Genomic DNA, 22,725 nt, shown 5'->3' on the forward strand with positions numbered 1-22,725 from the left:
CGTTCCTCCTGGGGGGCTTGGCTTGGCTCTTCCCCTGCCTGCCTGCCTGCCTGCCTAGCGATAGCCCACCTGCCTGGAGCACATTCCAGTGTGTGTGTGGGGGGGGGGTGTGGAGGGGGGAGAATGAAACCGGAGCCTTCTCTTTCAGCCAGGCTGCTTCCCCCTCCTCCGGGGTCCCTTGCTCCAGGGCCTCTTGGCCAGTCTCCAGTCCGGCTGCTGCTCACCTGACTGGTTTTTCCTGCTGCAGCCCCTGCTTGGCACCACGGATGGATGGATGGAGGCCGAGACGGGGAGGAGGGGAGGCACATGAGCAGGCAAGTTGGATGGGGCACACTCTGACCTCCCCTTGCTTGACCTTCCAGCGGCAGCTGCTGGTCCCTGCCTTGCAACGGCACACGGACTTCCACAGGCCCTGGGAGGTGCTGGGGTGGACGGGCCAGCTTCTCTTTCCAGCTTGCCTCAGTCTCCTGGGTCCAAGGAGGGGGCCACTGCTTGCATCTACCCCATGAGAAGAGTGGGGGGGGGAGGGAGAGAACATCGAAACTGGCTTAGAGCAATGGTCCCCAACCTCCGGTCCGGAGACCGGTACAGGTCTGTGGATCAGTCGGTACCTGGCCAGGGCTCCTCCTCCTCCTCCTATTCCTCCCCGGCTGCTGGCTTGGGGGCTGCCCTGCCGCTCTGCCACCGGCTCACCTTTCTCCGGCGGCCGCCATGGCTGGGCCTCCCCCTCAGCGTGGCACTGCGCAGCTGCTGCTGGTAGCGCCCCCCAGTGAGCGGCAGCAAGTCAGGGGCACCAGCAGGAAAGCTCAAGCGGCGCTGGTGTTCCTCAGCAAAAGACTGCCCCACCCCACCCCCGGGCCTCAGTAAAATTGTCACGCGTTGACTGGTCCCGGTGATAAAAAGGTTGGGCACACTCAAATGGCTGCAGTTGGGCCCTTTACCCATAGAGGGCAGCAGCTCTCTGTGCATGCTGTGAGTTTAAGGCCTCCCTGCTGCAGGCTGAGGCTGGGTTTAAAGGTGTGTTGAGCCCCCTTTTTATTCTGCCTTTCCCCAATGACCTCAGGGCTCCACATATGGTGCCCCTCTCACAACAGCCTTGGGAGGTAGGTCAGGCTGAGAGAGAAATGACTGATTCAGTCACCCAGGAGGTCCTGTGGCAAGAGGGGATTTGAACATGGTCATCTCAAGAGCCGCAAGGGAGTGGCGGGCTATAAATCTAATAATAATAATAGTAATAAAGACATCGGAAGGATTGCTTGGCGGAAGTGCCAGCTCCTGGCACGGCAGGTGTGGAGAAAGGTCCCATCCCCCCCCCCCAGAATAATTGTATAAACCTTTACCCTACTCCTTTCGCTTCTCTTAGCCCTTCCTTTTAGTCACTTGGCTTAGTTCTCTCTTTCGGTTAGGATTGTGGCAGCTGCTAAATGCTCTGGTCCCAAGGAATACAAATATTATGACGAACCCAAATAACCCATTCAAGCTTTACCTGATTCTTGAGCGGGGGGGGGGGTGCTCCCCCCAAGACAATACCTACGTGTTAAGTCACAAGCACATAAAATACATGCAGAGATGCACACACATCCCTTTCTGTGCACTGATCAGCTGCGGCTCTTTGTCGGGATGCAGAAACTCGCCCCCCCCCATCCAGCTGGGGCTTTCCAGGTGAAGCTGCCCTTCTCCTGCTTGTCTGATGATTCAGCCAGCCCAGCCTCCTGGTGCTTCCTGCTGCCCAGCGATTGGCCAGCCCCCCCCTCCCGCACACAGGAAGTGCCAGGGGGAGGCTGAGTCACCCTGAGGGTGGGGATTGGGGCCCAGAAGCGTTCACCTTTGGCGCCTGCCTTTGATTCTCCTGTGCCCACTGCCCACTTTGCAGCCAGGGAGATGGCACAATGTGTGTGTGTGTGTGTGGGGGGAGTCCACCAAGTTCACAAAAGCGCCTGTCCTGAAGGGGCTGGGGGGCTCCTTGAGGTGGTTTCTGGGGGTCAGAAGCCCCTCAGGCCCAGGAGACAAGTCCCTCACTGGCTGCAGACTCTGGCTGGAGACCCAAGACCCTCCCTACTCCAGCTGAGGCTGAAGCCCCACCTCTCAGCACAAATTAGGCCCTGCTTACTGACCGCCTCCATGCACCAGACCAGCTCCGGCCTCATGGGATGCCTTCTAGCACTAGCTCTTGTGTCGACAGGGGATGGACTAGATGACCTTGGTGATCCCTTCCAGCTTTTAAGATTAAATAAAGTGGCAAGAAAACCTTGGGAGTGCCAGAAAATACATCTGGCCAGTGGAATGGAACTGGATTCAAGGTGGGAAAATCTATTTCATATTCCTCCTGGTACCCTCCATGACCGTGCCCTCACAACAACCCTGTGAGGTAGGGCAGAACCCTGGCCCAGGGAGATTCACCCCCTCCCGAGACCGGTCCTCGTCCGGCCTCCCTCCGAAGGTGCTCCCTCCCGCCATGGGCCCGGGGCCCCCGAAAATGTTTTCAGCAGCAACAGGAGGAAACGCTCGTAGTGTTTTTCAGACAAAAGCAGCGACGCCGCGCGCTGGGCCCGCCAAAGTGCATTCCTTCCAGGTGGGGGGCGGGGCGCGCGGGGGCGGGGCCACTCCTGCCTCACCTGGGGGCGGGGCTTCCACCTGCCAAACCCGACGGTCGCCTGGCGGGGCAGAACCTCCCGGGCAGGGCAGCGACTGACTTCTGGTGCCGCTTCCTTCTCGCCTCCGGTCCGCTCCGCTCCGCTCGCTGGCTCCGATGGGGACGCTGCCCGGGGGGCTCTGCCTCCTGCCGCCGCTGCTGCTCCTGCTCCTGCTGCAGGTGAGAGGGCGCTTTGTGCGTGCTCAGAGGCGCTCTTCTTGGCGACGGCGCTGGGGGGCACTCGCCTCTGGCTGCCTCAAGGAGAGTTCGCGGTGCGGGTGGGGGTCCGGGACTAGATGACCTTTCCCCCGCTCCCCCCCCACGGAGACTCTCGTACCTGCCCTGCGGGCGACGCCTTCTCTGCTTTCTCCGGCCTGTGCGCTTTGCGCCCCCCCCCCCCGTGGGCAGTGCCGTCGAGTCCCAGCCGGCCCCGTGGAGGGAGCCCGCGGCGGGTTCCCCTTGCCGCCCTCTGTTTGCCAGGGGAATGGAGGGCTGGAGCCAGAAGCGCCCCCCAGGAGGGCTGGGGGCTTCCTCTTGACTCTGCTTCCTGTTCCCCCCTTGCCTGCCCCCCCCCTAGAAGCCCCTTGCCCCAGTGTGCAGGATGGAATGGCTCCTGCCAGTGCTTGCCCACCTGTGGGAGAAGGGGGGGGATTTCTAGCGCTGAGTAGTCCTTTGGGCGGGAGGGAGGGGTCGGGCAGGTTGGGAAAGGCTTTCTATCAGACTGTCAAGACTTTGGCCCAGAAGGGAGAACAGAGCCACGCCACGAAGGCCCGTTGGCCGCACGAGAGCCGCTGCCCTGTCCAGAGGCAGTCTACCTTTGACTAACCCACGCTGGGCCCAGGCCCTGATTTTAGCCCTTCCGGGGGTGCCGCATAGGGAGGGCCGAGTTCGGTGGTCCTGGAGGGCCGCCCTGGACACCCCCGCGCCTCTTCCTTCTTGTGTCCCAGGCTGGAAGGCGGCCCTGTGAGGGGACGGGGCCCTGCCGGCCCGGCTTCAGCTCGGAGACCTACGTGTTCACGGTGCTGCGAGGGGAGCTGAGAAGGGGCCAGAGGCTGGGCGAAGGTAAGAGGGGTCCTGCCTGCTTCCTCCGGGCATTCTCGGGCCGGGCAGCGCGCTAGGCGGGAGGGGCGTGGCCTGCTGATTCGCCCCGCCTGCCTCCTGGAGCCAGAGTAGACTGCCCCTGGGGCTGGGGGAGGCTTTCTGCTTGGGCCCTTTTTGGAGCTGGAGGACGTGCCCTGCTTTCACAGCACATGTTCCTCTCGCTTGAGGAGAAACCTCCTGCCTGAAACGGAGCTTCGGGTCCGCTGCTGGGGGGCTCACGTGGCGCCTGTTTCTCCCTCCCGTGGGGGCAGGCAAAGGGGGCACAGAGGCCTCGTCTGCAAAGCTCTGGGGAAAGAAAAACCGGGGACCTGTGGGGTGGGGTCCCCCCTCCCCCAAGGTGACAATTGGGAGGGGTGGCTTTCTGGTTGTGGAAGCGGAGGGGCTGCGGCTCCGGGGGGGGGGAGGGGGGCTGCTTGAACTGGCCCTGGAGTCCAGGAGTGCCAAATGAAAGACCTCTCCTGCTTGGCAGAAATGGGGGCTTCTGGGAGGTGAGCTGATGGCCTGGAGCTTAAGGGGGGGGGGCAGTTCTTCCCGCCTGGCTCCTTGGCCCCTCCTGCCAGATTCTGGGAGCACAAAGTTTGGATCCTTCCAAAGCTGCCTGCCTCCAGCAGCTTTGCAGGGCGGAGCCTGACAGGGAAAGCGATGCGGACTTGCTGCAGCTTGCAGCTGTCGGGCCTGTTTGCGTTCAGTGCATTGGTGAACTTTGACAGGCCTCCGGGCTGGCTGGCTCCCTGCCTCCCATGCACCAGCCTCCTTCTGCCTGCTTATCGCAGTTTCGTGGGCGTGACGGGGGCAGCTGCGGTCACCTTGTGTCAATAAGGTTTGCAAATCATTGACTTGGCTTCACCCAGGCTGAGTATGAGACCTTGTTTTCGGTTTGGCTCTGGGTAAGACTGGATCTTGAGGGTTGCTATTCTTGTCTTGGAGTCCGGATCTCCCAGGCAGGTCACAGACACAAGACTCAGATGCTCTGCATGGGCTGGAGGAGCCTTGCTGGGTCAGACCAATAAGGGTCCATCTAGTCCAGCATCTTGTCTCCGACTGTGTTCAGCCAGATCCCCTGCAGGACCAACAACATAGGATTCAGGTGTAGTGCCTCTGAATATGCAGGCTGCCCTCCATCACCATGGCTAATAGCCCCTGATAGACTTATCCTCCAGGAATCCATTTATTCCTGTGGCCATCACTACATCCTCTGGCAGTGAATTCCACGTTTACACAAAATAGCATTTTCTTTTGCCCATCCTGAACTCATCAGTTCCACTGTATGCTTTTGGGAGAAGGAGAAAAATGTCTCTTTTTCAACTCTCTCTGCCCCATGCATGACATTGTAGACCTCTATCTGTTTGGCACGCAGGAGGTCCTGGGTTCAGTCCCTGGCATCTCCAAATGGGTCAGCAGTGGGTGATAAGAAAGACCTCCTCCTCCCCTGCCGCAGCCTGAGGCCCCACAGAGCCGTTGGGGGTCAGAGTGGGCAGGGATGGCCTCGATGGATTCACGGTCTGATTCTGCATTTTGTGGCAAAGCTGAATTATAGATTATGTGGGGAAGTGGATCATCAGGTTGTGCTGGAATTAATTTCTCCAGTAGATTACAAAGGAGTAATATTTTTTTTCTCAATATAAATATTTTTAATCCCACTTTTCAGTTTTTTAAACAAATTGTCAAAATAGTAACAACATTCAGAATACGCAAAACAGAATTAACAAATTAAAATCACAGCCATCAAACTAATTTAAAATTTTAATATCTTTTAAGATGATGGAGGAAGGAAAAGGGCAAAACATGCTGCCAGCCAACTCGTATGTGTTTTCCGGAAGGTTCCCCAAGGCCCTCCTTAAATTGCCAGGTCTGCTGCTCAGTGGTGGCGGTGAGCCAGGTTCCCCAAGGAGGGCATTTGGCACCAATGATGCCCCCACCAACAAGGCCCTGATGCGTACTCCATCTTGCCCTGCCTCAGACTAGGGCCTCAAGGGTCAGCTGAGGCATTCTCCGGTGCAGGTGCTTAAACTGCCAGGCAACTTTCATTGTGTGAGTTGTGTCACCCAGCTAGTGAGTCCAGTTCATTGTGTGAGACAGTTATTTGTTACGAGGACAGAATTGCAGGCCTGGATGGAGACTCCGGCAGTTAATGTGTGTCGTCTGTGGAGCTGGCTTTCAAAAAATGAATTAATAGTTAATTAAATAAGGAATCATAGAAATGTATGAAACCACCTTCTATAGAGATAGTACTCTGAGATATGTTCTGCTTTGAGTATGTGTTGGGTGAGACCCTTTTGGTATTTACGTGAATGTGTTACTGAAAAGAGAGAAATATTTAGCAGCCCCCGAAATGACCTTTCACGTCTCTGTTGATGTGCCTCGGGATCAAAAGCTGGCCACAAAGGTCACCTGGGCCCTGAAGCTCCTGGCGAGTGTTGGGGACCCGCCCTGGAGAGGCCCATGTTGAAAGGGCAGGGGCCTTTACGCCTCTGTCTTGCGAAGGTCTCACTGGTTGCAAAAGCAGGTGGGGGACATGCCCATTTCCCCCAGGGTTGAAGGTGACTCAGCTGTTTGGCAGGAACTTTGCATCCACCCAGCAAGGCTGATCTTAATTCGCATGGAAGGAAGGAAGGAATAAATTTTTGTATCCCTCCCCTCCTGGTTTAAAACATCAAATTAATATCAGGTTCACGTTAGAAGATCAAATCCCCCTTAAATCGTACAGTGGCCCATCGTCTTATTTGGGCTGGGGCAGGTTTCCAAGTCCTTGCAGGGCTGTGAGTCCAGCACTCCCAGATGGCCTGCTTGGGCCACTGTCTGTGGTTACAGGAACTGTGGTTTTTCTGCGTGGCTCCAGACACAGTCAAGTCATTGCTCTGCTTGGTCCCAAGGAAGGAGCAACAGAGCCACTTGCTTTGGGCACAGCAGGGCAATCCAGCCTTGGAGAGCCATGCCAGCCAGAGGCCTGCACAAGAGGGCTGCTTGTTCCTAGGGAGGGCTGGCTGCAGGAGGCACAGGACTGTGCAAGCGTCTGAAAAGCACAGAGCTTTTGGTCAGGGCAGTCAAGGATCTGGTTGTACCTGTTGCAGGCCAACCTATTACCAGGCCAACAAAGGGCCCGGTGGTACCTACTGCAACTGTCTTTCCAAAATGTTCACTCAAGGAGGCCAGCTGGGCTCCTACCTGGGGTGACACAACCCCTCTTGTGCCTGCAGCGCTGCTTGGTCATTCTTGCATTGCAAAACCAGAGGGCAGCTGAGTCAGATTCCCTTGAATTTTGTGTGCACGCACATCCCTTGCGTCTGGGGCCATGTCTGCCACCCCTCAGAGGGGCCTTGCAGCTGAGTCAGAGCAGCCGGTTTCCTGAGCCACACCAGGCCTGGGCTGGAGGGACAGAGAGCAGCGACGTGGGTGAGGCGTAATGCGGTAGACTGCGCAGTGGCCAATGCTGAGCATGTGCGGCATGGTTGGCGTCAATAGCAGCATGGCCACCACAGGAGGCGGAGCCAGCCACAAAATGGCTGCCAGGGCTTACCTGCAGTCTCACAGTGGGAATCCTTGTGCTGTGGCTCCAGCACGCTTTCCAAAAACACCAGGTGGGTGTCAGGAGAGCTGTTGGCAGATGCCACGGTGTTCTCAGCCCTCCATTGCGGGGCCACGACCCGGGGGTGGTTTCTTGGCCTGTGGAAGGCAGCACAGTCCCTCCCACTGGACCTCTGAGCTTTTGGGGCCTTGCTGGGTGCTGCCTTTGTATTTTCCTGCAGGGAACGTTCTGTGGCTCAAGAAAGGCGGGACTTGCGCCTCCAGGACAGTGCTGGGCAGGCAACCTGTCTGGGGCACAACCTTGCCGGAGAGGGTCATCCAGGGTGGTGCCCCCTCAGGGCCCGGGAGGGTGTCCCCGTTGACTAGGCTTGAGAGCCCTGGATGAGCTGGCTGAACTCTTTGCTGTGCAGAACTCCGTGACAGGCGTCTGAATCAGCTTTCGAGTGAAACTCTGACCCTGCAAACTGTTGAGTCCTGTTGAAACTCCCAGGTGATGTCAGAGCCTGTGCAAAACGTCCCGCAGAGCTCTCCACGCTTCCGGGAGGGGAGGGGAGGGAGAGATGCATCATCCCGCTCTCCTTGGCTTGCTTTGGACAATGGGTGTTTGTGTGTTTGTGTGTGTGTGTGTGGTGCCTTGGCGGAGGGTAGCGTTTTGTCCCCACACGGTGGTTCTGGGGCAGTCTCCAAAGAGTCCGGCTGAGGCTGCCCTGGCACGGCTTTGGCTGGCTAGGCTCGTGTGCTTTGCGTTCAGACCTGTGAGGGCGCAGGGAGGAGGTGAGCAGCTGCCCTCGGGCTTTCTGCCTGCCTAGCAAGCCCCTCGTTTCGCTTTCTGAGCTCCAGAAAGAAGGCTCTGTAATGGCCGCTGGTGCCAGGCCGGCTTGGGCTCTCTGCACGCGGAAGTTGAGTTGCGCAGGGCTCGTCACTGACTGGTGCCCCACCCAGGCTGGGGTGTGGGTGGATCACTCTCCGGGAAAGGCCCAGGAGGGCCGGAAGTGCCATGCTCAAGGACAGAGCTGCCCATATTTGGTGTTGGAGGGCCATGAGGTGGCCAAAGTACAGCCACTGTAATCCTTCCCAAACTGTTCCGTCTTTTTAATCAGGAAAGTCAAATTTTCACAACTGTCCTGCATCCAGCATTCTGCTTTCTCACATTTCAGATTTTGGAAACGGAGCATTTTCCAAGGCAGATATGTCAGTGCTCAGTACAATTCCTGGCCTGCGGGAATTTTTGAGAACATAGAATCATAGAATAATAGTCGGAAGGGACCTCGGGTCATCTAGTCCAACCCCCTGCCCTGTGCAGGACACTCACATCCCAATCGCTCATCCACTGTCACCTGCCACCCCCTTGAGCCTTCACAGAATCAGCCTCTCCGTCAGTGTTAAGAATTCTCATGGTTACCAGACTCTTCCCCATGGTTTTTATTTTTCCTGTGACTACTCTGTTGATGCCTATGCCCTGGGAAGGAAAGAAACTCTCAGGCTGTCAGGCGTCAGTCCTTTTTGGGGATTTATTCAAGTACCTCCCCCCTGCCTGTCTTCTTGGCTACGGGCAGATTTGGTGCAGTCCCTTCTGGGGCGGCGGCCTGGCGCCTTATCTCCCCCTGCCCAATTTGTCTCCTCCAGATTGAGAGTCAGGAGGCTGCCTAGTTCTGCATCGAGGCTGCTTGTTGTGACTTCTTTGCAAGTGTTCTGTGTGTGCGTGAGAGAGAGAGAGGCAGACACACACACAGAGCCAGGGAACCTCCTCTGAGGCTCCGGGCGACCGATGAGAACTGTGGATTTGCTGGGTCCTGCCTAGACACGGCTGCCTCGGCATGCACCCTCCCTCCCTCCCTCCCTCCCTCCAAAGCGGGCCAGCAGGAGGAACAGGCTTGGTGTGGCTGGGCTCCCTCCCCTCCGGCAGGTGGGGCCTGGGCCGAGCCCTGGATGGCTGGCTTCTGGGGCAGGACTGCCTCGCGCTGGGGCTACGTCAGGGGAGGGCTCATGGGCCAGGGAGCCTCTCGACCGTTGCCTCCCCCCCCCCGCCCGCATGAGCAGACTTTCTCCGCGGTGCCAGAGCAGGCTCAGGCAGCTGCGTCAGGAGCACGCCTTTGACATGGAAGGGCCTTGTGGTAGCACTGAGGAGTGCGCACATGCGCACACTCCCAGGCCAGCCACATGACCGAGAGTCGCGTTGGAAAAGTCAACGGTTCAAAAGCAAACAAAGGCATTCGGTGGCAGCGCTCTTGTCAAGAGGTCCTTCTCGCACGATTTCGGCAGGCAGGTGTCTGCAGGCCAGCAGTTTAGGACAATCCTGGAACAAATCCTGGAGCTGCTAGTCTAAATACATCCCGATATGGAAAAATGCGGAGTCTTTTAGAATGTTTTTTCAAATAGTTCATGGCTTATATACTTAATAGTTGCACGGAAATAGTAGTGCTTGTAAAAAGGGAAAGATACAAAAAGACAGAAAAATACAAAAGTAGGAGAAATAAATCTCGTAAAAAGTCATAACTTCAAATGGTCACTCCACCACTCCCCGGCCCAGGACAGGTGTGCCAAAGTCTGGGGGTCTGGCTGCTGCCTGGTTGCGATGCTGCCATGGTAACCCCCTGGGACGGTCACCCTGCAGGCTGCCACACATTGGCCACCCCCTGGGAGAAGCCTTGGGGGCTGCCACTCCCCCACAGGAGGGCTGGGGACGGAGCAGGAGGGGCTGCCTGTCACTGATGGGAAGAGCAGGAACCCCTCGGAAGGGAGGCCAGGGTCACTCTGCAGAGGCGGGACCTTTCCCTGGCCTTGGCGGTCACCGTTCCTTGGCTGCGTCTTGCCGGCATGACCCACTTCCAGGCTCATTCAGTAACGGGCTGGAAAGTGCTCAGTCTTCTTTCTTTAGAACACCTATCAGAAGTTCCAAACTGAGGAGCAAACAAGACCCACCCTCGTTGGAGAGCTTGGTCGGCAGGGACTAGATGCTGGAGCCCGGCTTCCGACCCTCAAAGACTGGCCAAAGACACATCATCACACCCAGCCGGTCTGTTACTCAGACTTTTGGGTGATTCTTACTTGTCCCTTTGGTTTAAAGAAATCGGCAATGACATCCCAGTGCTTTTAGCTTAGGAAGGAACGGTATTACAAAAACGAATAACTGCTCCAGAGATTGGCCGATATAGATGCTCAGCTACTGGTTTCTTCAGTAAACAATGTATGTTCTCCGGGTTCTGGGAAATCCCACTATTATACAAAATATTATCCATATTTTGGATGTAAATCATTAAAAAGAGTGTATGTATTTTTCCATCAAATTCAACCTGGGGCACATTTCACCAAATTCCTCCTCCTGAGGGGTGGTTCCTCCACGGGTGCACAGGCCCAGACGGGCTAAGCTGTCTACTGCTTAGAATGCCCCGAATTTGCTCATCTCCAGCCCTCGCTAGCCGGCCCACCTGAAGAAATTAAGTATCCTTTGTGTAAACATCAGATAAAGACTTTGTTAAGCAAGACAGATCCTACATCCGTCATGTATGTCTAAGCCCAATGAGAGGAGTTTGTTAGAGAGTCTATGAGACCAATTGGAGTTATGGGGATCGCTTAGCAGGGCAGCTAAAAGGTTATGATCCTGCCGGCCCTTCTGAGGGACGACCGTTTGGCCATGAGCTCTGCAGCAGCCTAAAAGAGTTCCCGTGATTGGCTTTGTCGGTTCCTTGTGCCAATCGGGCGATTCTGATTCACTCCCAGGATCCCTTTCGTGTCTTGCTAGGAGGGCCGCGGCTGTTTTGGAGAGTCCTTCTGCGGATGGGCTCCGTGTGGCGAAGGCGTCCTCTGCTGATCGCCCATAGATGATGGGGGACGGCTTCCTACAGAGGAAGTGAGAGCCGGGCATGTGGATGGCGCAACTTAAGCTGGTCACCCTGCCCCCACCTTGTTCCCTTGAAGAGATACTGATCCTCCAGGCAAATCTGCATTGGGGCCGGGCTTACTCTCCTTGAGAGTGACGCCTCTCTGGTGGTTTTGTTGCCCAACAGCCTGAACAGGTTTCCTCTGCCCTCTGCCCTCTCCCCCCCCCCCCCGCTTACCATCTTTCAGAGATGCTGCTGCTGCCGCATGTGGCTCTTGCGAACGGCAATCAAAGCAACCACCCGCCCACCCCCGCCCCTGTTGTTGCCCTCCTGCCTGTCCCCCCCCCCCTTTGAGACAGAGGCCGGACTGAGTCTTCAGAGTCGCTCCTTCCAGGACTGAGGCGGGCTCCTCTCGAGGCTGGCCTGGGGTTCGTGGACTGCTGGGAGCCTCCTCTGGCATCGCCTGGATGCCTTCTGGCTCTGGGGGCAGCCAAAGGGTGGCACAGCAGAGCTGCTCCTGCAGGGGCCACTGAGTTCAGAGACAACCCTTGTGGCTCTCCGCCTCCTCCCCCAGCTGCCTCTGAGGGCCCCTATCCGTGCCTCCTGCAAAGCAGAGCCACTCGGAAGACGGAGTTGTGTGGCCGGAGAGCGGAAATGCTCGTGCTTGAGTTTGGAGGTTGCTTTAGACAGAGTACGGGTGCCTCCTGGTGGTGGTGGTGAGTTCCGATCCTGCAATCTCTCCTCCGCGCCTGTCTGCTGACCTTTGCTTTCGACCTTCCTCCTCCTGCAGTGGGCTTTGAGAGCTGCACGGGAAGGACACACGTACCCTACGTGTCGGATGACAGCCACTTTGGGGTGCACGGTGGCATGGTCTCTGTCAAGCGGTCTCTGCGCCTCCACAGCCACGAATGGAGCTTTGGCATATTTGCCCCGGATTTTGCTGGCAAGCAGCACTCTGCCACGGTGGTTGTCAGGAGGAGCCACCAGCCACGTCCACGGCCAGACCACCCTCGAGCGGTACGTGTGCAGGATCCCACCTTGTTCGCCGGCCGTGGAGCCTCCCCCTGGCTTGCTGAGCCGTCCGTCTGTGTTCTGTCTCTCCAGGAGGCCCCTGCCCTGAGTCCAGGAGCGGTGCTGGCCTTCCCAGAGTCTCGGCCAGGCCTGAAGCGGCAGAAGAGGGACTGGGTCATCCCCCCCATTAATTGTCCTGAGAATGAGAGGGGGCCCTTCCCCAAGAAGCTGGTGCAGGTGAGCCTTGGCTCCGCTCCTCTCCTCTCTGCTCCTTCCTTCGGCAGCTTTGCCTGCCCACCTTGACCGGTTCACCATTTCCCACCAGATCAAATCCAACAAGGACAAAGAGACCCAAGTATTCTACAGCATCACGGGCCCAGGAGCAGATGCACCCCCTGTGGGCACCTTCAAAGTGGAGAGAGCCACTGGCTGGCTGGAGGTCACCCGCCCGCTGGACAGGGAGTCCATCGACAAATACGTTGTGAGTCCTTTGGGCCTGGGGCAGCTGCCGGAGCCCTTCTTAACCCGTCCAGAGACTGCCTGGGCTGTTGAGCAGCATATGCTTGGCGAGGAACAGGTGCCCTTGCCAGATTTTTCTCCTGAGGGGAGCGCTGCTGATCCCTTCCCTTAATGTGCAGTGGAGCTGGTGGGTTTCCCCTCAGCATCTCTTGCTGTCTCCACCGATGGGGCAGGTGGGATTCTGGTGGCACCCTCTGCTCCTACCCTTCCTTGAGCCACACAGGGGAGCCAGAGTTGTTTCTCCCTCCCTCCTCCATCTTACTCTCACAACATAAACACCCCTGTGGAGTTATAGAACCATAGAATCATTGGGCGGAAGGGTTCTCCAGGGTCATATAGTCCAACCCCCTGCACAATGCAGGGATTCACAACTACCTGCCTACCCACAATTTCATGCCCAAGTGATCCCTCCACACCAAAAATTTCCAGAATTCAGCGTGGTCTGGAGGGAATTCACCTACCATCCCACAGTGGTGATCAGCAATGTCCCGGGTATGCCAGGAAGGGCCACAAGAGACGTTCACAGGCACATCCCTTCCTGCTCACCCATTCACCATCTGTCTAAAATCAGCATTTCTCTCAGATGACCATCTAGCCTCTGCTCAAAAACTTCCAAAGAAGGAGAACCCACCACCTCCCAAGGAAGCCTGTTCCACTGAGGAACCGCTCTGACTGTGGAACCTTCCAGATGTTTAGCTGATTCTGTCTTCCGGTGTGTTTGTTACTCCTCCCAGTTTAGTATCATCCCAGCCAGTAACCCTCCCAGTTTAGTATTATGGAGGCTGACGGTATGCGCCTGGCACAGGGCCACCCCATGAGCCACAGGATTTGAACCCATGTCCACACTGAAATGGCCACTGCAGCCCACTGGCTCTCCAACCCAGCTCCTTGAAACTATTTTCTGGGTCCGAGTGGGCCATCTCCTGGTGAGTCACGGCTGCCCCCGCCTCTTCTCCTCAGCTCTTCTCCCACGCGGTCTCCGCCAACGGAGAGGCCGTGGAAGACCCCATGGAGGTGATCATCAAGGTGAGCGACCAGAACGACAACCGGCCCCAGTTCACCCAGTCTATCTTCTATGGATCGGTGCTGGAAGGAGCCACGCCAGGTAGGCAGGGGGGTCTTGCAGGCGGGGCTTACGGGGCAGAGGCAGGCAGCACCAGGTGCTTTGGGAGCAGTTCTTGAGGAGGGGGCTCCTGACCCAGATGCAGATGGGGAGCCCACTCCACGGAGGAAGGGGGGGAAGGCCTGGAAGCAAATCCAGTTGCTACCCTCTAGCCAGATGTGCAGCACTTTGGGTCAGTCTAAGCACAACGTTTCCATGGGGTGTAGGCTTGGAAATGGGTCCCTCCAGCTGCCTAGGCAAAGAGAGGTGCAAACTGTGTGCAGATCCTGGCTGGCTGGCTGGCTGGCTGGCATTCAGAGGAGGACAGAAGGGTCTCCTGCCACCACCTCAGGCAGACTCGCTTCTGCATCGTTGCTTTGCTTCTGCTGCTCCTTTGGCCGCCTAGTTTCTACCCTTTGTCTCCACGTCCCCAGGGACCAACGTGGTGCAGGTCACGGCCACGGATGCAGACGACGCTGTGGATTCCTACAACGGAATCGTCTCCTACTCCATCATCAGCCAAAGCCCTCCAGAGCCCGACCCCCAGATGTTCACCATCAACAATGATACGGGCATGATCAGCGTGATCGGACCAGGGCTGGACAGAGAGGTGAACGCCTGGGCCATGTGGGGGGGGGGGGGACTGCACTGAGCCTCGTCATCAATTGCTGTGATTAAATCGGGCGGGAAGGGCTTAGGAAAGGGGCCCATCTGGCTGTGGAGGCATCTGCAACTAAAGTAACATTTAAGCGAATCTACACAGTCCATGAAATCTCCAGTGGCCAATCAGAAGCCCCCTCCTGCTCCCCCCCCCCCCGCCCACATGGCTGGGCCCAGAGAAGTTATCCATGGGGATCTCTGGTCTGCTAACTTTCTGGAGGGAGAGTCATACAATCAAAGAGTTGGAAGTGACCTCATCTAGTCCAACCCCCTGCAAAATGCAGGAACTCACAAGTGCTTGCCACCCACAGTGACCCCAATTTCATGCCCAAGTGATCCCCACCACCACCAAAACTCTCCAGAATCCAGCCTGGTTTGGAGGAAATTCACCTACCATCCCACAGTGGCAAGCAGCAATTCCCTGGGTCTGAAAGGAAGGGCCGCCAGAGACAAACACTGGCCCATCCCTTCTTGCCCACCCACTCACTATTTGCCTAAGTTCATAAAACCAGTATGGCCTCCTACCTCTGCTTATAAAAGGCTTTGTGCTTAGTGGGGGAGGGGGAGGGTTCTGCAGCCCTCCCTGGGAGGAGTGTCTTGCTAGGGCTGCAGGTCCATCGGCAGTGGGTCACCCTGAGAGCAAATGTACAGGACATGGTGGTGCGGTTTTTAAATTCTTACAATGGCAATACAGAAGATCCTGAGCTGTCAGATTGTACTGAATACACTGAAGTTAAAAAATAAATTATGATATTACTGTATGCTGATTTTTAAAAAATTAATGGGGACCTACTGTAGTGAAGGTCATAGCTTGACATTCTGTTTCTTTATCTGGATGTAGTATTTTGTCATTTGTGTCCAATGAAACCAGTCTGTGGATCTGAAGTTCTTTCCCCCTCAAGTCCCGAAGGGATGGAGTGATCAACCGAGGGAGGTGTGTGGTCTACTTCTCCTGGGGAGGGCCATCAACTCACCCCGTTCTCTGTGTGTTCTTTGCTTGCAGGAATTCCCCAAGTACACACTGGTCCTCCAAGCTGCAGACATGCAGGGACAAGGCTTAGCCACTACAGGGACAGCCGTGATCTCTGTCAGCGATGCAAATGACAACCCTCCATTTTTCAACCCAACCACGGTAATGGGCGTCATTGTCCTCCTCTCCCTTTCCCTTGCATGGTGGCACCAATTCCCAACTGACCCCCATAATATTTCCAGCCTTCCCTTTCAACTTGTTGGTGACTCCAGCGAAGATGTGGGACAGCAAGGAGGAGATGATTATGGGCTGCATAGCCCATCACGGAAATGCTTCCTAACACTTTCCCTTTGTGCTTCAGTATAATGAAGTCGTGCCGGAGAATGTGGCAGGGTTTCTGGTTGCCAAACTGAAGGTGGAAGATGCTGATCAGCAAGACACTCCTGCCTGGAAAGCAAGATACCAAATCATCTCAGGGAACGAAGGAGGGAATTTCATTATCTCTACTGATCCTCAAAGCAACGAAGGCCTCTTGAAAACAGCTAAGGTGAACATGGGGTCATAAGAGAAGCCATGCTGGATCTGGCCAATGGCCCATCACTGTGTGTCACACACTGGCCAAAACCCAGAGGCCAGCAGGAGGCCTCCCAGTGGGGCTGGAACTCCAGAAGCCCTCCCCCTCTTGCCCCCTCCCAATCACCAAGAAGCACCCTTCTTCCTTGGGTTGGAGCCTGGCTGGTCGTGGTCTCCTCGGTCACTTTGCCTTCTGGCCAGCACTGACCCAATTGTGGCTGGCACCCCCTAATTGCCATCCATCCCCACCTTGCATCCTTTCCAGGGCCTGGACTATGAGCAAACCAACCAGTTCGTCCTCAGGGTCTCTGTGATGAATGTCGCCGACTTCTCAGTGCAACTGCCGACGTCCATGGCCACCGTGACCGTCAACGTGGCCGACGTCAATGAGGCTCCCGTCTTTATTCCGCCAGTCATGACAGTGAACTACCGTGAAGATATCTCTGTGGGGCAGAAGGTGGCCACCTACACGGCCCAGGACCCAGATAAGGATATGGAGCAGAGCATCAGGTATGGGGGGGGGTGCGGCTGTGTGAAGGAGCTGGACCAAGACTCAGCCACTGGAACAGCTGGGGAACAGTGGGGCCCCTTCCGCCATCGCATCCTCAGCAGCCCAGGGCAGGAAGCGGCTTGGTTACGAGGGGCCACTTTGGGTTGCCTTGCCATGCAGACAGGCTGGCCCCTGAGGGCACTGGCTCAGGACTGGTGGCACGTACACATGGCTTGTGCAGCTCACAGGTGGTTGTGTGTATACGGCACTGGTCAGACCACACCTGGAGTACTGTGTGCAGTTCTGGAGGCCTCACTTCAAGAAGGACGTAGATAAAATTGAAAGGGTACAGAGGAGAGCGACGAAGATGATCTGGGGCCAAGGGACCAAGCCCTATAAAGATAGGTTGAGGGACTTGGGAATGTTCAGCCTGGAGAAAAGGAGGTTGAGAGGGGACATGATAGCCCTCTTTAAGTATTTGAAAGGTTGTCACTTGGAGGAGGGCAGGATGCTGTTTCTGCTGGCTGCAGAGGAGAGGACACGCAGTAATGTGTTTAAACTTCAAGTACAACGATATAGGCTAGATATCAGGGAAAAGTTTTTCACAGTCAGAGTAGTTCAGCAGTGTAATAGGCTGCGTAAGGAGGTGGTGAGCTCCCCCTCACTGGCAGTCTTCAAGCAAAGGTTGGATACACACTTTTCTTGGATGCTTTAGGATGCTTTGGGCTGATCCTGCATTGAGCAGGGGGTTGGACTAGATGGCCTGTATGGCCTCTTCCAACTCTATGAGTCTATGAGTCTATGAGTCTATGAGTCTATGAGTCTATGAGTCTATGAGTCTATGTGTGAGGGGGTCCCAGTGGGGTTGTGCAGGGTGGAGAATCCAAGGATGGACCACTTCATAACAAGGACCCCCAGGGGGATGCCTGCCTGAGTGAAGCGGTCCTGGAAGCTCTGGGTCTAATTTGCAAAGTACATTGAGGGTTTGCTGTGCATGCTGGCTTGGCAGGGAGAGCTAGAAGAAGGCCCCTGCCAATGGCCCCTCTTTCTCTTCCAGATATTCCATTGGGAAAGACGTGGCCAACTGGCTGGCAATTAACCCTGAGACGGGTGTCATAGAGACTAAAGCTGCTCTGGACAGGGAGTCCTTGTACGTGAAGAACGACACTTATGAGGCCCTCATCTATGCAACTGACAATGGTAGGCGGCCGGGTGTGCTTTCCCCTTGGCCTCTGCCCCTGGACAGGAAGCGGGCAGGCAGTGGGCACTTGGGTGGACCCTGAGGCTAAGGGCACTGCTGCAGGGCGTGGGGCTCCAAACAAATCAGGGCCTTGGCCATAGGATTCATTTTGGGCATTCCTCATACGGCACCCAGACAACTGAGCCTCTCCAGCAGGTTTTAATGGAGAGGGGGTGACATGGTGGAGGGGGGGCCCACCTGTGCATGCCTGTTTTGTTAGACTGCCTTGGCCTTGCCCTTCAGGGGAGCCCTCGGCCACGGGGACAGGAACCTTGCTGTTGCACCTCAGTGATGTGAACGACAACGCGCCGGAGCCTGACCCACGGAACTTTGAGATCTGCAACCGAAACCCAGTGGCCCAACAGCTGAACATTGTGGACAAGGACCTCCCTCCTCACGCCTTCTCGGCAGACTTGACGCTGGGCGCCAAAGCCAACTGGTCGGTCCAGATGGACCAGGGTCAGTGCATGCGTGTTCTGTGGGGCCCTGTGGGGAAGGTCCTGGGGCAAGCCTTGCCTGGGAGTCCTCGTTCTTTCCAGTGGCAGCTGTGAAGGCTGCCCTGCATGCAGGTTTCCAAGAGGAGCCTTGCCCTGCATCCTGGCCCGGGGCTCAGGCACCACCCAGCAGTGATACGGTGCAAAGCTTTAGCTGCTGTGGACAAGGACCAAGCAGACTGATATTGCTAGAACTGCTTTCCCTCCTGCGTTCGGACTGATTGTGCAGGGGTTCACATGGAAGCTCCTTTAGAAAAAAGGAAGACTTCAGTCCGAAAGGCTCTGCTGGGCAGCCATGTTGGTCTGAAGCGACAGAACAAAGTTTGAGTCCAGGGGCACCTTCAAGAGCAACAAAGTGTGTAGACACTGTAGAGGCACACTGCTTCAGGTACAGGCACACAGGAGCAGGTACCCAGAATAAAACTCTGTTTGTCTTAAAGGTGCCCCTGGACTCACATTTTCTTTAGATGTGAAAGACCCTCTTAAATTTGCATCTGACAAGGGGGGGCTTTGATTCATACCCCAACAATTTTAACTGTTCTACTGCAGCAGAACAAATTTAGAGTCCAGTCAGGTTCTTTTGAGGCCCAACACATTTTGATTCAGGGCATGAGCTTTGGTGTGCGCGCCCACTTCCTCAGGTACAGTGTGACGGGATGGAAGCTATCAGTTCTGCTGCAGATGCCGTACAACTTGGTGGCCAAATGTACCTCAGTGTCAAGTCTCAGAAGAGCTCAGGAGGAGACAGCACTGGAATCCCCCCTCTCCCCCCCCCCCCCCGCTGCTGCTGCCAGGTGAGGTTTGAACAGCTCCTTGCCCTAACCTGCAGCCTCCCGGTTCCCCCGCCCCTGCTTCCCTCGTCCTGTAGGTGGTCACAGCCTGACCCTGAGGCTGACGAAGGTGCTGGACCCCGGTGAATACGGCATCGCCCTCCAGCTGAGTGACGGCCAAGGGCAGAAGCAGACCACCATGGTCAAAGCACAAGTGTGCGATTGCGAAGGGGAAGCCAAGAACTGCGAGAGAAGGGGCTACATCGCGGGGGGCTTGGAGGTCTCTGCCATCCTGGGAATCCTCGGTGGGATCCTGGCCTTGCTGAGTGAGTCCCGCCCCCTGCAGCTGTGCTTCTCCCACAGGCCTGTCCTGGCCCCAAAGCCTGAGGCTGTGGGAAGGGTCAACGCTCTGTGGGCCATTTCTCCGTGGCTGCCCTGCACCGTGAGGTGGGAGACAGTGGCAGCTGGCTCCTTTTCCCCTGCCTGTGCTCCATGGCCAGTATCTCCTCTGGTGGGGAGGCAAGCGGGCAGTGGGGCCTGGAGACCGAGAGGAGTTCTGGTTCCCTGCTGGGGGTCCGGTGGGTGTTCCCGTGGCCCTTGGGCCTCCCTCACAGCCCTAACCTTGTGGCCCCCCAGTCCTCCTCCTGCTGCTGCTGCTGCTGGTGCGGAAGAGGAAGGCCTTGAAGGAGCCGCTGCTTCTCCCGGAGGACGACACGCGGGACAACGTCTACTACTACGATGAGGAAGGCGGCGGGGAGGAGGATCAGGTGAGTCTCGAGCGGCTCACCCTCCGAGGAAGGGGGAAGGGGGTGCCTCTCTCCGGCCCTTTGCCCACGTTGAGCCGCACCTCCCCTGGCCTTTGCCTTTGCCGTGGTGTGCCTTGTGTGGCCTCTGCCTCTCCCTGGTGTGAAGCTGACCCACATCTGCATGGGCCCAGTGGCGTGGATCTCTGGCACCCTCAGGGCTGGGAGAGAAAAGACCACCCGGAACCACCAGTGTGGCTGGCGGAGGCCTGGGATTCCAAGCCATGGGAACCGTCCTTATATCCTGTCCATGGCCCTGGCAGCTGTGGGCCCTTGACGCCCTGCACATGGAACTAAGCTGAGCCACGACCCCCCTCCCCGTTGACTCCCCCCAGGACTATGACATGAGCCAGCTGCACCGTGGCCTGGATGCGCGCCCAGAAGTCACCCGCAACGATGTTGTTCCCACGCTCATGCCAGCCCCGCAGTACCGCCCGCGCCCGGCCAATCCGGATGAGATCGGCAATTTCATTGATGAGGTGCGTGGTGCAGAGAGCCGTGAGGCCAGCAGCTTCTCATGGCTGCCTGAGGCCTTTCCCAGCTGACCGGGCGAGAGGCCAACTTTTCCTTCCTCTGAGTAGTGGTTGGCTTTCCGCCTTGGTGTTCCCCCACCCTCCTGGCAGAGAGGGATAAGAGTCGAGGGGCCCTGGTTCTTCTCATGTGACGGGCTTTTGTGGGGTGTTTAGGGGGCCCGGGGGAATCCATCTGAGCACTCGGAGTGGCAGGGAGCAGGGTTGTGGATGGCAGGAGGGGGACCTCCCATCTTTTCAGAAGGGCCTGGAAACTGGTGAATTGCCCAGTCCCTGCCCCTCCAGCGTTCTTCCCGCCGTCCAGCGCTGGGACCGGAAACTGCATCGCCATGGCTTGTACTTGGAGCCCCCTTTCCATGGCGAAGGTGGCCACCCTGTCCCGCCTCTGCTGGCTCCCGCACTGTGCCAATGGAGCCCGTGTTCCTTTTCCCCTCTGCAGAACCTGAAGGCGGCCGACACGGACCCCACGGCGCCCCCCTACGACTCCCTGCTGGTGTTCGACTACGAGGGCAGCGGCTCCGAAGCGGCCTCCCTCAGCTCCATCAACTCCTCCACGGGAGACCAGGACCAAGACTACGACTACCTCAATGACTGGGGCAACCGCTTCCGGAAGCTGGCCGACATGTACGGAGGGGGTGAAGAGGAGGACTAGGCGTGGCAGGAATTTGGGGGGAGCTGCCAGCTGCCTGGCCAAGGGCCCAGCGGCCCTCCCCTTCCCAGCATAAATTGCCATAACCGTCAGACGTGCCTGCCTTACCGTGCAGCTGGTCCCCTTTGGGGTGGATTCAGGCAACCGCATTTTCTACTATGATAGTTTTAATTCAGCACATGGTGGTCATCTTCCCCTGAAGACTTGAACTCGTGTGGTCTTGTTGCTGCAGTCTCTGCCGTTCTCCTAAGCGCTGACTCTATTACTGGGAAAAGAGCTCCCGTGGGACATCTCGCGCTGTTAAGTGCTTATCTGATTCCATTCTTGTTTGCCAAAGAAAAATTTCCTAAACATATTTAAGGCTGTCTTGATCCATGCAGGGCATCCAAGGCCTAATCCAGCAACCCTTCTGCCTGGGGCAGGATCACAGCCAGTCTCCTGGGCCCCTCCAGTGCTTCCCGGTAGCCTGGGATCCCCTCTGCTGACCTGTTTGTAACCCCTCCTGCTCCTCCAGAAAGGCAGCCTGAATGTTTGCAAAAGCAAACCTTTGCTGGGAATAAAGCTCATAGCCAAAGGGAGGCTGGAGAAGAAGGTCTCGCGCATCAGCCCAGGCAGGAGTTGGAGATGTCAGGTTCTGCCGGTATGGCTTCAAGCCCCTCCAATGACTGGGATTGCCAGCTGGGAAAAGTGGTGTTGGGGTGAGCCCTTTGGGTGCAACTCCTGCCAATCCATTTTAGTACTCTGGCCCCAAAGCAGCATCCCAAGACAGCCGATGAGCCGACATGCACTTAGCGATCCTGCACAGCTACCAGATGGGGGGATCGAGTGCAGAATTTAGCCAGCATCCTCAGGACCTACGTTCATCTTTAAAACTCAGAACACAAACTTTTTCCGTTTCCAAGATGAGCAACGCCTTCTGTCCTCTTGAGAAGGTGTGTGAGTGGGGGGGGGGGTGAGATTCTCTCATTTTGCACGGCTCTTTGCTATGACCAATAGAAGCACAATGGGCTAGGCAGAGACTTAGTTGTATAAATGTGACATAGAATTTTTTTTGGGGGGAGGGGACAGATCTAGACCCCGAAAGGGTTTGGTGGAAGCGGCTGGTAACTAACCCTTCCCAGGGAGGAAATTCAGTGCCTTGGGGGTTCCTGGTTCACTTTGAGTGGTTGACCTCTCAATGCTGCGGATTAAGGATGCAGTTCCTGCCAAGTAACCTGATGCCAACTCTAGGCGTCTCTTCTGGTGAAGACGCCAGTGATGGACTTCTGGCAGTTGCTGAGTTTTGAATTTTGATCTGATTGCTGTCCATGTGATGGATGAACTTTCTTTTTTTGCAAAAATGAATGGCTTTGCTGGCTTTTGATTTCACAATTCTTTTTATATGCACAAAATTAAAAAGCCATACTGTGTGATGCCTTATTAAGCGGATGTATTTTATAATGTTTTAATAAAGTTTTTTCTTTAAAGAAAGTGCCTTTCTCCCCATTAATTTATGGATGAGTCTCTGCATGAATGGCTGCCTGTCAAGAGCCTCCTGATCTGTCTGTCCCTCGTCGGTTTATCAAACGCTGCTCTCGTCTGCCTGATCAGGCTGAATGTGAAATTCTGCTTTAATTCCCCTCACACGTGTGCATGCACATGCATACGCACACAGCTCTCTGTGGCTGCACACCCACACCCCGGTCATGTTTTGTCATATGTATGTTGTGAATTGCTGGCCGCGGCAGTATCGAAATATAATAATAATCATTATACATAAATGAAATAAGCAGGGAGAGAAGGAAAGGCAAGCACATCTTTGCAGCCCCCCAACCATGTCGCAGCAACACATCTGG

The 22,725-nt window shown here is 56.4% G+C and overlaps 1 protein-coding gene across 1 annotated transcript; it reads left to right on the forward strand.

Moving 5' to 3' along the window:
• Positions 1 to 2,634: 2,634 nt before the first annotated feature.
• Positions 2,635 to 22,360, forward strand: LOC143823397 (B-cadherin-like). The gene is made up of 16 exons (XM_077309694.1): positions 2,635 to 2,812; positions 3,580 to 3,694; positions 11,870 to 12,096; positions 12,184 to 12,327; positions 12,416 to 12,571; positions 13,570 to 13,714; positions 14,146 to 14,321; positions 15,375 to 15,503; positions 15,703 to 15,888; positions 16,180 to 16,424; positions 17,462 to 17,604; positions 17,888 to 18,103; positions 19,007 to 19,234; positions 19,545 to 19,675; positions 20,047 to 20,190; positions 20,681 to 22,360. The coding sequence occupies exons 1-16, from the start codon at positions 2,750 to 2,752 to the stop codon at positions 20,891 to 20,893; spliced, it is 2,661 nt and encodes an 886-aa protein (XP_077165809.1). The 5' UTR covers positions 2,635 to 2,749; the 3' UTR covers positions 20,894 to 22,360.
• Positions 22,361 to 22,725: the final 365 nt, after the last annotated feature.

The sequence above is a fragment of the Paroedura picta genome, chromosome 14 (assembly GCF_049243985.1).
Source record: "Paroedura picta isolate Pp20150507F chromosome 14, Ppicta_v3.0, whole genome shotgun sequence".
Lineage (NCBI taxonomy): Eukaryota > Metazoa > Chordata > Lepidosauria > Squamata > Gekkonidae > Paroedura > Paroedura picta.

Coding starts and splice junctions, on each gene's coding strand:
- LOC143823397 (XM_077309694.1), top strand. CDS start 2,750: ATGGGGACGCTGCCCGGGGGGCTCTGCCTCCTGCCGCCGCTGCTGCTC. Junction 3,695..11,869: donor GGGCCAGAGGCTGGGCGAAG/GTAAGAGGGGTC, acceptor CTCCTCCTGCAG/TGGGCTTTGAGAGCTGCACG. Junction 12,572..13,569: donor AGTCCATCGACAAATACGTT/GTGAGTCCTTTG, acceptor TCTTCTCCTCAG/CTCTTCTCCCACGCGGTCTC.